The 17,121-nt window shown below is 35.5% G+C and overlaps 1 protein-coding gene across 4 annotated transcripts in view; it reads left to right on the top strand.

The window, feature by feature from the left end:
• The first annotated feature begins 3,695 nt into the window (after positions 1 to 3,695).
• cenpj (centromere protein J) overlaps positions 3,696 to 17,121 on the top strand; it is a 40,200-nt gene continuing 26,774 nt past the window's right edge. For 2 of the 4 annotated variants that reach the window (XM_039743986.1, XM_039743984.1), the window contains exons 1-3: positions 3,696 to 3,848; positions 6,296 to 6,808; positions 9,730 to 9,853. In XM_039743986.1, coding sequence (XP_039599920.1) covers positions 6,365 to 6,808; positions 9,730 to 9,853 — 568 coding nt within the window. In that variant the 5' untranslated portion in view covers positions 3,696 to 3,848; positions 6,296 to 6,364. The remainder of the gene's footprint in view (positions 3,849 to 6,295; positions 6,809 to 9,729; positions 9,854 to 17,121) is intronic. The other 2 variants (XM_039743985.1, XM_039743987.1) reach the window with 2 other exon arrangements.

The raw sequence follows: 17,121 nt of genomic DNA, 5'->3' as shown, positions 1-17,121 counted from the left end.
CCTTTTGAATGTGGGAGTTGGCTACACAACACACACAGCCATTGACCTAGTCACACTGGATGTTTGAACATTTTGGCAAATTCATTTCACACCTATGAATACATTTTATATTTAATTTAAAATTCAAGTCCAATGAAATCTCAACAATATACACTTTACTCTTTCATTCGACCACCATGCAACAACAACAATTATTTATATAGCACATTTTTATACAAACAGTAGCTCAAAGTGCTTTACATAAAGAATAGAAAAATAAAAGACACAATAAGAAAATAAAATAAGTCAACATTAATTAACATAGAATTAGAGTAAGGTTCAATGGCCAGGGTGGGCAGAAAAAACAAAAAAAAACTCCAGACAGCTGGAGAAAAAAATAAAATCTGTAGGGGTTCCAGACCAAGAGACCACCCAGTCCCCTCTGGGCATTCTACCTAACATAAATGAAACAGTCCTCTTTGGATTTAGGGTTCTCACGGAAGGACTTGATGATGATGGTCACGTAGACTTCTAACTTTTAATCCATCCATCATTGTTGGAGCATCATGATGCTTTGAGTAGGTGGTGGTGGCGCAGGAAAAAAAATGGAAAAAGAAACAGAAGAGAGAGTAGGGGTCAGTACGGATTTTAGAGCCACCATGAATAGTTATTATGAATTGAACATACAGAGTATCAGGATTAAGTCAAACTGAAGTTATAAAAAGGCCATGTTAAAGAAATGTGTTTTCAGCAGTGTTTTAAAGTGCTCTACTGTATTAGTCTGGCGAATTCCTATTGGCAGGCTATTCCAGATTTTAGGTGCATAACAGCAGAAGGCCGCCTCACCACTTCTTTTAAGTTTAGCTTTTGGAATTGTAAGGAGACACTCATTTGAAGATCTAAGGTAACGATTTGGAATACAGGGTGTCAGACATTCCGATATATAAAATGGAGCAAGATTATTTAAGGCTTTATAAACCATAAGCAAAATTTTAAAGTCAATCCTGAATGACACAGGTAACCAGTGTAGTGACATCAAAACTGGAGAAATGTGTTCGGATTTTCTTTTCCTAGTTAGGATTCTAGCAGCTGCATTCTGCACTCGTTGCAAATGATTTATGTCTTTTTTGGGTAGTCCAGAGAGGAGTGCATTACAGTAATCTAGTCGATTGAAAATAAACGCGTGAATTAATTTCTCTGCATCTTTCAGTGATATAAGAGGTCTAACTTTTGCTATGTTTCTTAGGTGAAAAAATGCTGTCCTAGTGATCTGATTAATATGCGATTTAAAATTCAGATTACAGTCAACAATTACCCCTAAGCTTTTTACCTCCGTCTTGACTTTTAATCCTAATGTATCCAGTTTATTTCTAATAGCCTGATTGTATCCATTATTGCCAATGCCCAGAGGGGACTGGGCGGTCTCTTGGTCTGGAATCCCTGCAGATTTTATTTTTTTTCTCCAGCCTCTGGAGTTTTTTTTTGTTTTTCTGTCCACCCTGGCCATCGGACCTTACTTATTCTATGTTAATTAATGTTGACTTATTTTTATTTTTTATTGTGTCTTCTATTTTTCTATTCTTCATTTTGTAAAGCACTTTGAGCTACATTTTTTTTGTATGAAAATGTGCTATATAAATAAATGTTGTTGTTGTATCACTAAGATTTCAGTTTTCTCTTTATTTAACTTGAGAAAGTTACTATTCATCCATTCTGAGATACTAGTCAGACATTCTGTTAGTGAATCAAGAGAATCGGGGTCATCAGGTGCTATTGATAAGTACAGCTGTGTGTCATCAGCATAGCTGTGGTAACTCACATTGTGCCCTGAGATAATCTGACCTAACGGAAGCATATAGATTGAGAAGAGCAGCGGACCCAGGATAGAGCCTTGTGGAACACCATATAGAATATCATGTGTCTTTGAGATGTGATTACCACAACTAACAAAGAATTTTCTTCCTGCCAGATAGGATTCAAACCAATTTAAGACACTGCCAGAGAGGCCCACCCATTGACTAAGGCGATTTCTAAGAATATTATGATCAATGGTGTCAAATGCAGCACTCAGATCTAAGAGGATGAGAACAGATAAATGGCCTCTGTCTGCATTCACTCGCAAATCATTTACTACTTTAATGAGTGCCGTTTCTGTGCTGTGATTTGTTCCGAAACCAAAATGAAATTTATCAAGAATAGCATGTTTATTGAGATGGTCATTTAACTGCGTGATGACTGCCTTCTCTAGAACTTTACTTAAGAAAGGCGAGTTAGAGATGGGTCTAAAATTTTCAAGAGCCGAGGGGTCGAGATTATGTTTCTTAAGAAGGGGTTTAACTACAGCAGTCTTAAGACAGTCTGGGAAGACCCCCGTATGTAATGACGAATTTACTATGTCCAGAACATTATCAATTAGCACGCCCGATACTTCTTTGAAATAATTTGTTGGTATTGGATCAAGGGCACAGGTGGAGGGTTTTACTTGAGATATTATTTTTTGTAAATCGGGTAAATCTATCCTAGTGTGATTTGTACTAATTTACTGAACCTTCTTATTTTGCCAGTAGTCCAAAGTAAAAAGCAAACCTGAGCAGAGCACAAATTCATCAAAGGGCACATTCACTCGTATACTTATATTTACCATATACAGTTCGCCAATGTCACTAAATCAGATCACTTGCACATTTATGGAATGTGAGAGGAAAAGAAAGGGCCCTGTGATAATTGACATACACACAGGAAGAACACGCAATGCTAACAAAATAACTCAGAAATTTGAATATTACATTAAAAAAAAAAGTAATTTTGTTATAGTTAGCTTTAATTCTGTACTTTCCAATATGGATAATTGTAATAAATCAAAAGGAATGGGGCAGCCCTGAGTGCAAATGACAATTAATTCTAAGGAGGCCCAAACCTTTTACTGACATGCCTCGGAATAAATTAACAAGTCAACCACTTCAAAATAAACACCAGCAAAAATGTAACAAACCAGATAAAGGAAAACAAACTCATTTTTGTGTATAAAATATAAACACATTTGATAAAATAAGATAAAAAATGAAGAAAGCCTGAAGGACGATTTTGGATTAAACATTTGTGATTGGAAATTCCAGCCACTCCCTTTTCAGTTCTGGAGTTGGATGTTATTTGACCTTAAGTCACAATAAGGTTCATTAGGAACATGATGTAGAACCACTGCGATAAACATTAAACAGCACTTAAATAAAAATATTGTAATTTAAATAACCTCTACTGAACCTCTGAACACGTCGCGTTTAAATGCTACGATTGCATAAAAGAGAAACAAATTCAGCTAGGCAGTCACGGTTTGGATAATAGCATCAGCTATATAAATACTACAAAAAACAGCAAGTGGTTAAAAAAGGAATGCGATGTTAAAATGTCCTGATTCGTTTCCCAAGTATGTTTTACGTCCACCTATATAATAAAAACAATAAAAGTAAATAGTTAACGAAACTCTACAACCTTACTTAAAGCACTATGATTTTAGCGCCCTCTTCCCGCCTTACTTTTATGTAAACAGAAGCCAAGTACACGATGCGTCATCCACGCAGGCCTTTAACGTTCTGTGTTTTGCAATGCATCATGGGTAATGTAGTAAAACAGGCATGCAGTTTACTTTTGTAAGCCGAATCTATACCCGCATTAATACTACAAAGTCCACAATCTCTGCTTATCTTTCCATCTTGGGCGTTATCGTCTCGCGGGTATTGTGTTTTCATGGCGGTATGTTTGGATTTTAACATGTTTTTCCTGTTTCGAAATAGTTTTCTGAAGTTGCAGAAGACTGACATTGTGTTCCGTACCACTGAAGGAGCATTTAATAAGTAGGTTTTACTTACGAGGTATGTTTAATATTGTTTTTTTTAGGGTAACATTGTTTTTATATTTTACAGGATGATATGAATTGAATATTACACTATACTGTACACATTGCGGGCATAATTAACACGTTTCTAGGTAACCCGCTAGTCTCAAACGGTTAAATAAAATTATCTGGAAATAAAAAATGTAAGTTGCTGATGTGCAAAATTTATGGTTTGGATTATTCTAATGTAAAAAAAGCTTTGTCTGTTTTTTTTGTACAGGTAAGTATTTTTTGTTGATCAATACTATTTTTACACATGCTGTTGTACGAGTACGAACAATACAGAATTTTTTAAATAGGTGGTTCTATTCTGCATTAGCTGCGTTTCTTTTTAAAAGAGTGTTAGTTGGCTTGTTTTTAAAATGATTTGGCTAGTTCAAACAGGACAGTAATACGTTTCAGATCACTTAGTAAATAATATGGTTTTAGTAACCTAATATTAACATTTTTGTCTGAAAATTGGAAAAGGACACCCATTAATTAATTTCAGTTTTGCTTTGGAACACTGATCTTCCAGTCATGGAAAACTGGGTACAGTACATAACTGAAGAACAAGTGGATTTGTGTGACCGTGTGTATGTGCAGGCATACTGTGTTATATATTCTGTATTATGGGATGTAAGTGTGTATAGAAATAAAATGGTTAGTTGTCTGCCACATTTAGTTAGAGAAACTAAAAAAACAAAAATATGTATGTTAAGGCTAGTTAGATCTGACTTTGGTCAAAATTCACACACACACACACACACATATATATATATATATATATATATATATATATATATATATATAATATATATACACTGTTGTCTAATGAAAATATCCTGTATCAGCAAGTAAAAATCTATTAATAATAATCTAAACTTTGAGTCAAAAAGAAAATACAAGTAAAGGGAAATATGAAAGCAAGCCCCAAAGGTAGAAAACAAAAAATGACAAGTCTTTCAAATTAGAGAGACAGCAGTTCTGATCACTGTGAAATAAAAATGTAAAGGTATCTTAATTATGGTGGAGAATTGCTAAAATACTTTATTTAAGCGTTAAAAACCCTGGAAAAATGCTTCACGATGTCATGAATTCTTATCGAGAGTAATTTAGTTTAAATAATGCTGAGAAACTGAAAATATCTGAGGAAAAAATGTATGCAGATAAATATATATGTAATTATATGATTACGGTACATAAACAATTTTTTCATTAGCAAAGACACCTAAGTAGTTCGTCCGCTAGATGTTTTTTGTCTTGCCACATTGTTGCAATTACTAGGTAATTTATTTTTAACATTTCTGAAATTTAAAAATATACAAAAGCACATTACAACAGTCTGTGTATAGTTTGCTGTGTTGAAATGCTATTTATATTGTTAATCTTGGTTATTACATTAAAGATGAAAGAATTCATTGCATGCATTTCACAGCAGATGCATGTTAGAGGAATGCATAAAGAAGCGGAGGTCAATCTTCATTTTGTACTGTTGCCACGTAATTGAATATGTTTGTTAAGACTAAAGTGGAAAGGCTTTGTGAGTTTATTTTTTATAGTAACAATGGACAAATAACAGAGTTTACTTATTTACATTTATTATTAATCGGAATACTAGCAGGTTAAGTAAATTTCCCGGAATTCCTTTGTGAGTCAGTGGTGGGAATGTACTAAACTGGCATCCCTGCAGTTTACAGTTTAGCACAATAGGCTGTACTGCCTTTCAAAACATTTTTTATAGGAGAATATCGGAGTACAATAATGTGTTTTATCCAAGTAAGGGTTAAAGCAGCCTAAAACCGCTTACTTTGTGTTTCATATATTGTAGGACAAAATGATATATGTATTGTATATTTTAATTTAATCTAAATTAGGAAATACATTTGTTAAAGTTTCCTTTTTCCATATGGCTAGTCACAAAGAATTTGGTAGTTTGAAGTTTTGTAGTCTTTACTTTGGTATTATGTTAATTTATATTAATTTTACATTAAATAATCACCAAGTGTTTCCAACCGATTTTATGAGTTGCTATATCTAGCAACTGATTATCACGCTGCAACATGCAAAATGCTTTGCATTTGAGAAAAAAACAAACCTGATGTATTCTTAAGCCATCTGGCAGTTTGATCTACATCAGTTGTATAATCTCAAGAGCATATTGTATCAGTTTTCACCTAATTACAGCTTCTGTTTAGTTGGTGCTAAGGTTCTTTATACCAGCATCTGAAACTGCTAAAGTAAGACTATAGTAAATAATCCTCATATGAAATTAGGCAAATAAAATTAAAAATATTATGCTTATACTGTTCAGTATTCTTAAACAACTGGTAAAGAATTTTATGGGACTTGTGTGTTAGAGCTTTTTGAAAGGATTCATACACTGTATATTTCTTTTCCCCACAGATGTTTTATATCATATTAAATTTATTTTATTTCTTTCAGTTTCTGAACCAAGACCTCTGATTTAACAGTATGTCTTCAAAACACGTTTTTTGACTGCACAGAATTAAAATGTCGGTGACAGCGGAGCTACAAACTCAAATGAACTTTTTGGCTCGCTGGATGCCAAGCACTTCCCGGGCTGGTGTAATTCTAAACCCACCATTTGACCCACTAAATACAAATGCATACCAAACAGGATGGCTGCCTGAGGGCCAAAATGACTCTTTTATTACTCAGTTTTCCCCTCTACCTGTATCCAGCAACAGCAGCTGTATTAGTGTGGATTCATTCATGGATAAAAATATTTCTTCTGCATGTGGTGAGGCGGAACTCTCTGGCACTGGTTTTCATAATGCCCTTGATGCACTTAAATTACCTTCACTTGATGGTAATCCTCTCTCCCTGTGGGATGATGCTGATGTCTTCAATCAAGATGTGGCAGACTGCCCTGTTAAAGATGCTGCAGAGGCAAATGGACAGTGTTCTTCCTCCTTTATTCAAGAACTGGAGAAGGTAACAACACTTGTGTTTAGTGATTTTTTTTTTATTTTATTAATACTGTGTTTTCTATAGTGTAAAAAAAAAAAAGTTAACTGTAAAAATGTGATGCTTGCTAACTTTTTCATTTAATAATTAATTTTTTTACTAGTAAATATTTTTCCAGTTGTGGTAATACGTTGGTATGGACCTTATACAATTTTTGAAACCATATTCTAAAATGCCTACCAATGTGAACTTACTTTTAAATAGCAAGATTTGATTAATTGCTGCTCTCTTATTTTCATTAAGTGAATACATTGCAGTATCTATTAATAATCCACCTCATGAAGAGAATAATCACTGTATTACATCAAGTAGTAATTCATATTATGTTATTATACAATTATTCACCTTGTGAGCACATGTTGATAGTTTTCTTTGCCAAGTCTGTAGTTAATATTCACCATTTGACTTCAAAATTTATAATAAGGGCAACCATATGAACTTTAAATGTGAATACTTGGGAATTTGTTTACAGGCATGTAGGAGACATGGTAGTTGAGGATTTCACTTTAGCTAGTGCTTTACTCTAAACAGAAGCTTTATTATTTTTCTATTATTGACTGTAAGTCTTTATTTTTTTTGTATGCAGAGGTGTGTAGTAAAATGAAAAAAAAAAAAACAAAAGTGCTGACATAAAATTAAAACCACAACAGAAAACGAAGCTTGAACAAAAAAGATGAAAAGGCAAAGAAAAAGTGATATTAGAAACAAAAATGAATATGCGAACACCAGTAACGGCACGATAACGTGCAGTGAATACACTTGACTTACAGTTTTCATCCTCTTTCTCTGTACATTTAGCATTTGTTTGCTCAGAGGTTGACGCACTTGCTGCTTCTGAGCAGCTGTCCCTTTCTTCACCCTAACGGCCCGCTTCTTCTCTTCTTTCGTTGCCATCTTTTCATGTTATAACTGATTCGGTCAGTGTTTGCGTTGGAATTACTTAGTACGTTTTCCTTAATTTTTCACTTAAGTTGGCACTCAAGTCTTCAATGTGCCTCAAGAATGATTCACAATATGAAGAGGTAGGGGAAGTGATGGCGAAGGTGGTAAGGATGAGAACGGCACCTGTATGAATGCGCTGAACGGCCGCCCTGCTGGCCGCTGCCGAGAGTTGTTCCTACAATAAAATAAGATAAAAAATTAAAAAGAGGAATAACCTTGGAGGTCAATATCACCCCGAAAGCAGATAGTAGACGTCATGTAATATATGTGTACCAAATTTCAGGTCAATAATTCAAATGGTTTGCGAACTATAGGTGATTTAAAATCCTGGACAGACAAACGAACAGCCACGGTAGTGTATTATATATAAAGATTCTTCCTTTTTTTTTTTTTATTTATAAACTTGCAGCTTGAACTTTAAAGAGTAGGTCTGTTTGTCCCAAGGCACACATTCTTGTGAATCTGCACCTGTTGAGGTGTGGAAGAAGACTCTCCATCACCAGATGTGATGATCTGTTTCACCAAGGTGAACAAGAAACTCTGTATTTGAAAAAAGAACAGTCCCACTACGAAAGGTTCAATGTCCTATAAGCTGCTTTTGTAATCTGTATGTGTCCTTTTTGTAATAGTAACTCAAATAAAAGTTTAAATGTTCAGGAATTTTTTGTGCAGTGCCTCAAAGCTATTTAAGGTAGCTGATCACTCCTAAATGTACAGGTTGGGGATGGGACTGTGTTCACCTTACACAGAACTTCTCATGTTGTTTGAATTTAATTACCCATTTGATTTTTCACCTATGATTAATGAGATGATGCTTTAATCTTCAAAGTTAAATTTAAGTAATCACAATCCTGTAATTACAGTAATACAAATTAAAATAGGGAAATATGATGTTAAATGCTGCTGGTGCTTTCCCACTCCACAATTGTTTATGCAAAGTCATGATTTTTTCTCTTCCTGTGTACAGTTTGCACATTCTTCCCATGTGTATGGGAGTTTTCTCTGGGTACACTGTGGTGTGTGTTGTCATCCAAAAACTTACCCAGAATGAGTGAATGTGCCTAGTGCCACCCTAGGTTAGCTGTGGGCTCCACAGAAATTCAAAGAAAGATTTTTTTCCTGCTATTTATTTACTTAATCAAACTGCATTTTTATACTATCACAATTATAATATCATGTTTTGTGTGAATTATTTACTTAGCAAAATATTCAAGTACTGACAATATTAAAGTTTTATTTCCAATTCCCAAAAATGTGTTGGTTAAATTATCAGCAGTAAATTGGTGATATATGAGCAGGTGGTAGGTGTGTGTATGAGTGTCCCCTGCAAAGGAACATCTGTTTGTTTTTTTAGGCACTACATGAGAAATCCCTGATCAACAACTTTTTTTTTTTTTTTTTATAATTTTCTTAACTGTTATACAAAGGACACAAATTGTGATACTAGCTTGAACCTTTTAAAATGGCAGTATTACCTTTTCACAGGTAGTGATGCTTGTATGCCTTGGTCCAGCAGATCAACGCCTCAGCCGACATGGAATTTGTGGTGCAGCTGCTGCATCCTATACATTTGCTTCTCAACAATCAGCACTGTTGCTTAAGGTTCAGGATTCAAGTTTAAAAATAGGTAGAAGTGTATTTTTAGGGGACTTTCAAGTTCTGTTAAATGCCTTCTTGGAATTGTCCTGTTTCTCCTTACTTGTACATCTATTTCCACTTTTTGCAGTGCATCATTTCTGTTTTGAATTTTTTTGCTGTGATTATCATCCTTTTTGGTTGCACATTCAGTTTTTGTGTTTTCACATGTTTGTTTGCATTTTTGTTTCTCTTTTAGCATCATATTTTATCATAGTATCTCTCTATCTATAGTATTTGCCAAATATATGCCTGTCTTGAAGGTTAAAATGTTTTTCTTTTAAAATTTGTTAACTTTTGTATGTTTACAGTTGAAAGAATGGCAACTGCAGAAGCAGGGGCAATTAAAAATGCAGCAGACATACCAGCTCCTGAAAGTTACTGAAGACCAGAAGAAACTTATAGAAAGTGTTTCTGCTCAAGAGGTACCTTTAGGTAAGAGATGTTAGACAAAAAGAAAGCACATAAACAGTTGCTAACTCTTACATTTTATATATGTTAAAAACACACATAAAAATGAGTATGTTAGAGACTAGTAAGTACATTTATAGATAATAACTTTGAAATTGTAGGAAGTATGAAGGGATCTTTCTTTTGATTTCCCCCATTTGTACACATCTTTTTTTAAGTGTTTAAAGTATAACTGATAATTCACTTGATGGTGGCACAGTGGGTAGTGCTGCTGCCTCGCAGTTGGGAGATCCGGGTTCGCTTCCTGGGTGCTACCTGCTTGAAGTTTGCATGTTCTCTCTGTGTCTGCGTGGGTTTCCTCAGGGTACTCTGGATTCCTCCCACAGTCCAAAGACGTGCAGGTTAGGTGCATTGGTGACTCTAAATTGTTGTTAGTGTGTGCTTGGTGTCTGTGTAATTAGTGTGTGTGTGCGCGCCCTGTGGTGGGTTGGCGCCCAGCCCAAGGTTTGTTTCCTGCCTTGCGCCCTGTGTTGGCTGGGATTGGCTCCAGCAGACCCCCGTGATCCTGTAGTCAGCAGGGAGGCATTGAATAAAGAACATTTCTTGAAGTTTACAATAACTATTTTATTAGATTTGGGATTTTATGAGTGCAGACTATAACCATACAGTAGGCACATTTGTGTGAGCAGCTTGGTTTGAGTGCAAATACAAATTCTGCAGACACCTAAGATGTTTGAGTTCTAATTGAAAGTTGGCAAGGATAGTTATGGATGTTTATTGCACCAAATGTATAGCAATGCAGTAGAAAGTTTAAAGAACACGTGGAAACCATAAAGATTCAATACATCAAGGGTCAGCTGCCATATAACTGCAAAGATATCCTGTAACACTGTAAAAGCCTTGTATCTCTTTTTAGGTGAGTTAATTTTATAAAATGTACAAGTTATTTTGGTAATTAATGAAAATATTGCTTATTTATAGTGTCTCTGTGTTTTAAGGCTTTGACAGTAATTATTTTAAACCAGTAACGGCGTACTGCATGCTAACGTGCAGTGAATACACTTGATTTATAGTTTTCATCTTCTTTCTCTGTCTCTGTTTAGCATTTGTTTGCTCAGAGGTTGATGCACCTTGCTGCTTCCTGAGCTGCTCTTCTTTTCTCCACCGTAGCGGTCCTCTGCTTCTCTTTTTTTGCCGGCATCTTTTCGTGTTAAAACTGATTAAGTTAGTTTTTGTGTTGCAATTACTTAGTACGCTTTCTTTAATTTTTCACTTAAGCTGGCACTTAAGTCTTCAATCTGCCTCAAGAACGATTAGCGAAGATGGTAGGGAATGAGAATGGCGCCCATATGCATGCGCCACACGGCTGCGCTGCTGACCGTTGATTCTACAATAAAATAAAATAAAAATAAAAAGAGTAATAAAAATCATCACCCTGCAAGCGGATAGTAGACATCACATAGTATATGTGTACCAAATTTCAAGTCAATAGGTGAAACAGTTTGCGAGCTACAGGTGATTTAAAATCCTGGACAGACAAATGAACATCCATGGTAGCGTATTATATAAGAAGATTTATGATGTGATAATCATGCCACGTAATATACTATTTGTTTTTGTAGTCTTTCCTTTATTTAAAATAAAAAGAATATTCGATTTGCTATAAATTGCTGTATAAAGTATTAATGTAAAGTGACTTTCCCATGCTCTGTGCACTTCCACATATTAAAATGGACACCATTGGAGTAAAAGCACAGAAAAAGAGACTGGAAGAAAGCTAATGATTGAAGTGTGAAACTCTAAATAAAAGAGAAATAAATAAAGCAAACACCTGGGCCAACACACAAAAAAAAAATAAAAAAAGAATTAAAATGCATAATTCTAGAAGATGATGATCAAAGAAACCTAGCCCTAGATACATAATTACTGTATATCTCCTTTTATTTGTTCAAACTGCACCCATTTTACTTCCATTTAGGCTTTTTTGAAAATACACCTTTTCATTAAATATTTTGGATCTTTTTAGCTACAAGGTAGCTGTAGCTTTACTGATGAGGATATTAGGATACTGCTTTTTGTGCTTTTGTCTTAGTCTAGTTGTATTTCCGTGACATTAAACTGCATCCAGCCTTGCATGTAGGCTCTCCAACCTGCTAGGAAAACCTTGGGGTTGGTGGTAGAATTGGCATTAGAGCCACCATAAAAGACCTCACACTGTTCTATTCCATCTGAACTAGTGTGGTGCTGAGGGGTCACCCATTGCATGGCTGCACTCGGGTCCTAATCTAGGATCCTGAGTTGGTTTGTCATGTGGTGGGTGTGGCAATTTACTGTATCAGTGTGTGCTCCTAACCTCTCTCTCTAGTTGTATTTATAATCAAGTAGTAATTGTTCTCCCTTGGGTTTGCTTTATTTGTCTTGTTCTTTGATGCCTGCCCCTTCATTCTTCTATGTATTATCACTTGCTTTGTAAGTCACCTTTGATTAAAGTCTCTGCTAAATTAATAATAATATTATTAGGGGCTGGTCATAGAGAGTGAATGCTGAGAAAGTGTATGGTTGTCCTACATTGATGGATTAAAGGCCAGAAGTCCACATGACTGTCATCATCAAGTTCTTCCATGAGAACCCTGAATACAATAAGGACTGATCATTTATGTTGGGTAGAATGCCTAGAGGGGGCTGGGCGGTCTCGTGGCCAGGAACCCCTGCAGATTTTTTTTTTTTTTCCCAGCTGTCTGGAGTTTTTTTTTTGTTTTTTCTGTCCTCCCTGGCTATCGGACCTTACTTTTATTCTATGTTAATTAGTGTGCTCTTATTTTAATTCTTATTTAGTTTGTCTTTTTTCTCTTTCTTCATCATGTAAATCACTTTGAGCTGCATTATTTGTATGAAAATGTGCTATATAAATAAATGTTGTAGTGTAATTTAAATGCCCTTTTAAACAGATTATTCTTAAGAGTGCTTTTGAATGGATGAATAAAGTGGGAAGATCTAAGAAGCTTAGATATTTGAAATTGTGACAGGTTATAGGAGGAGCCTGTCAACTGTGCCAGTATAGAATTACAAAAGTGATAAAAAATGTAATAAAAGCCTATCAAATTTTTCCAGTGTTAGGAATCAAATGAATGTATAATACCTACAATATACATAATCATAAAGTAAATCACAAATAATTGTCAAATTAAATATACACGCTTACTTCAAAGGATGATTTCAAAAGATGAGCTGATAGATATACGTAGTTATGAAAAAAAAACAGCCTTGGACCCCCTTTGGTTTTAGTTGTTGAAGAAGGATGGACTCTCCAGGCCCTATGCAGTATGCTCATTTCCAACTGAGGGCAGTAACGTATAAATATACAATACAGTACAGTTTATTTTTGTATAGCCCAAAATCACACAGGAAGTGCTGCAATGGGCTTTAACAGGCCCTGCCTCTTGACAGCCCCCAGCCTTGACTCTATAAGAAGACAAGGAAAAACTCCCAAAAAAAACTTGTAGGGAAAAACTCCAAAAAAAAACTTGTAGGGAAAATGGAAGAAACCTTGGGAAAGGCAGTTCAAAGAGAGACCCCTTTCCAGGTAGGTTGGTCGTGCAGTGGGTGTCAAAAGAAGGGGGTCAATACAATACACAGAACAGAGCAAATTCTCAAAACAGCATAAAAATAAAAATTTTAGAAGTACGGAGCAGAATTTAACAGTAGATGATATATAATAAGATTTGGATATTTTTAGTGTCCTGGAGACCTCATCCATCAAGCTGCTCCCCCCATTTGGCCATTCCACGGCTAAAAACAGTGCTGGGCCGGCCAATCTGATGAAAGGACCCTTCTTTCAAGTGCCACATTTGAGTACCAAGAAGAATATGGGTAGAGAGAGACTCAGAAGTAGCTAAGCAAAGGAAGATGGTAAAACAAACTTTTGCAGAATGGAGGGAAACACTAGCAAATCTTTGAAGCACTCTAAGAACTTCAACCAGTTCATCTGCAGCTTCAAGATCACTGGCAATTTAGTAGGTGAATGAAAAACAAACTTTGTCAGCCAGCAGGCTGATTGAGACATGCCTTTCCATATTATCACCAAGAGTCTTACAATTACCAGATCGCTAGCTTAAATTCTACAGCCTAGGCAAAAAGTACCAGGTAAATTAAAAATCTCCGTTTTCAGAATCTAAAATTACATGACAACCTTCTATATCAACAGTTCCACTCCTGGAGAACTGACTTGGAAAACGCTTGCATAGCACTAGTTACCTATTGTCACTTTAAACTTAAACCGTGGAGTCACTCTGGAGACAACCTTTACACCAGACCTTTCAGGGCAAGAATCTGGGGTATGGGATTGCAGGTATCTCACCTACTTATTTTAATTTAATAAAGCAGGAAAATCTTTCAAGATAAAAAAGGAAATGTTTTCATTATTGCTACTTTTATGTCATTATAGAATTAACTAAGAAATAGCAATTCATGATTTCTGTTTGCTGTGAGAGCACGATGATATAAACAGTCAACTGTCAGTTGAGTGAGCAGTGAGAATATTTGGTTTTTAATACAGTGCCAAACAGCAATGAGAAAGGAACAGAGGCTTCCCATTATCCTCTGATTGTTCTATTCTTGGCTACAGTTGTCTGTCCAACCATCCATTTTATAACTGGTATATCAAGTTCAAGGTGACAGTTAGCCCATGCCTATATGGGCCGCCCTGGGCATAACACTGAATCTAACCTTGGATAGGGCAACAACCTTACACATTTCCAGCTACACATCACTCCAAAATAAAATCTGTATAGTTAGTGTTTCAAAACCTTCAACACTGGTGAGACATTTGTTAATGTTTTGAAGTGCTAAGCAAATCTCTGCAATCATGTACAACATGCAGAGTGTTTTGGAGATGCACTATTAGTCCAATTTTTCTGTAGTGCCCCTTGATAAAAATATTCAGTCAGGGTCTGCATGAAGGGTTCAGTTTTTCTAGAACTAAAGAATGTCTCTAGTTGAGAGCTTTTCAGCTATTAAATACGTAAGGGTGTTTTCACCACTTTTTAATTTGTGCTAATTAATAGTAACAGCAAACAATTTAACCCAAACCTGTCAAGTTTTAATTAATGTGAATTTTTGCTTGGTGTTATTTCTATGTTTCCTGCTTATCAGAAATAATTTAGCCAAGTATGATTGCTCAACTGCAAGCTAAAGTGCATTAAGAGGTAGTATGGGCAAAACATTGTAGAATTAACTTTTTTATGTGCTACTTCTTTACTTTGTGACATTTTACATTCCTAGCTAGTCTTAAGAGAGGTAGTAAATCATGAAGGCCAAGCTGGTTGCTAAGTGAAGATTTCCTGCACAGCACTCCATTTCTCTGGACATTTGGGACATAGGTTTCATTAATACAAATTACCTTTCCAGTTAACACTGAAATGTTTTAAAAATATTTTTTTATTTCAATGCATTGATACAGTGCCTACAAAACACTGAATTACTGCAAGTATGTAAACTGCTAGATTTATGTTTCTGTCTTGCCATACTAAACCTGTTTTACATCTAGGCATAAGGTCCATTAGACAATCATGCTCCTTTACTGTATGGACAATTTAAGCTTTATATATTTAAGTTTAAACACTGATATTATCTTTTAGATCTTTGAGGTATTTTAATATTGGCAGTTACTCCGGTGTTGCATGAAAAGTACTGTAGTAATATTAATACATTTTATTTGTATTGCACTTTATATTTTAGCAATCTGAAAGTGCTAAAGAGTCAAAAATAAGAGTCTATAAAAATACTTTAACAAAAAGTCTTTCTAAAGAGATGAGTTTTTAGGTTTCGTTTAAAAACATCTGTCGACTGTGGGGCTCTCAGGTAATCAGGGAGGGCATTCCAAAGCTTCGGCACCACAGATGAAAAAGCCCTATCACCCATGCTGCTGAGCTTAGTTCTGGGGACTTGGAGGGTGTTTATGTGTACAGAGTGGAGGGTACGTGAGGAAGTATAAGGAGTGAGAAGTTCCTGTAGGTAAAGAGGGGCATGTCCATAAATGCACTGAAGGGAGACCTTGTACTCTATTCTGAGCTGGACAGGGAGCCAATGAAGAGTTTTCAGGATCGTGCTTTCGCACCCTCATCAGGATCCTGGCAGTGCTGTTTTGAATATACTGAAGTCTCTGGATACTCTTACCGGGAATCCAGATGAGGAGCGCATTACAGTAATCCAGCCTGGAAGAGACAAAGGCATGGACGAGCTTCTCTGAATCTACCAGGGTGAGAGTTGGGCGTACTTTGGCGATGTTCTTAAGGTGGTAAAAAGATGACTTACAGAGGTGTTTGATGTGGGTGTCAAAGGTGAGTTGTGAGTCCATTTTAACACCCAAATTGGAACAGATGTGGAAAGAAGGATATTTTGACCAGAGAAAGTGATACTGGTGATAGTAAAAGAACGGAGATGGTGCAGTGTACCAACTAAGATGGCTTCTGTTTTTGAACTGCTCAGCTGAAGGAAGTTGAGCCTCATCCAAGCCTTTATCTCCTCCAGACAGGTAGTCAGTGTAGATATTAGCGGAGGAGCAATAGAGGAGGTTGGAGTAGTCCTCAGATAAAGCTTAGTGTCACCGGCATAGCAATGGAAAGATAAACCATGTCTGCTAATGATAATTCCAATGTAATGTACTGTGAAATCTCACAGTAATTTGGCTGTAAAGTATTTTTAAAAATTGACATAGTGTGCTTCTTTGCTGAATTAAAGTGTTGGGAATTTGAGCATCACAGACATGTGGAAAAGTAGTTTATCTGGTCTAAACAAAGCAGAACACTACACCCTTAGACAGTTGCTTGTATACTAAGTGCTTATTTTGAATGTGTGTGTAATCACTATAGTTTATACTTATTGAACAACGGTTTACTTTGCACTAGAAAAATGCTAAATTGTTTCCATAGAAACACATGGATCTACATTGCCATAAGTGTTTCTAATTGTTATACATTTCTGGAATTAAGCTTAATTACCAAATAAAATAATGAGTGTTTATTAAAAGTGCAAATTAAAAAAATGCAATTTTTTGCATAAATAGTATTATTGTCAAGGTTACATTTTTTATTAACTGTCTTTGCCTTTTTTCCTTTCTCTAGTTTGAATATCAACTCTAGTTCACTGTTGATTTATCTGACATTGTGGAATTATAAGGAAATCTACATACGCTAATGTTTTCTGGATAAATCTGTATAATAGTAAAAACATTTTTTTTATTTATCAACCTTTATGATCAGTTACTATGGTGGTATTGCAGGGGTTGTAAAACA

Source organism: Polypterus senegalus, chromosome 2 (genome assembly GCF_016835505.1).
Source record: "Polypterus senegalus isolate Bchr_013 chromosome 2, ASM1683550v1, whole genome shotgun sequence".
In the NCBI taxonomy this organism is placed as follows: Eukaryota; Metazoa; Chordata; class Cladistia; order Polypteriformes; family Polypteridae; genus Polypterus; species Polypterus senegalus.
Note: the sequence above shows the minus strand (reverse complement) of the source record. Positions and strands in the feature narration are given on the sequence as shown.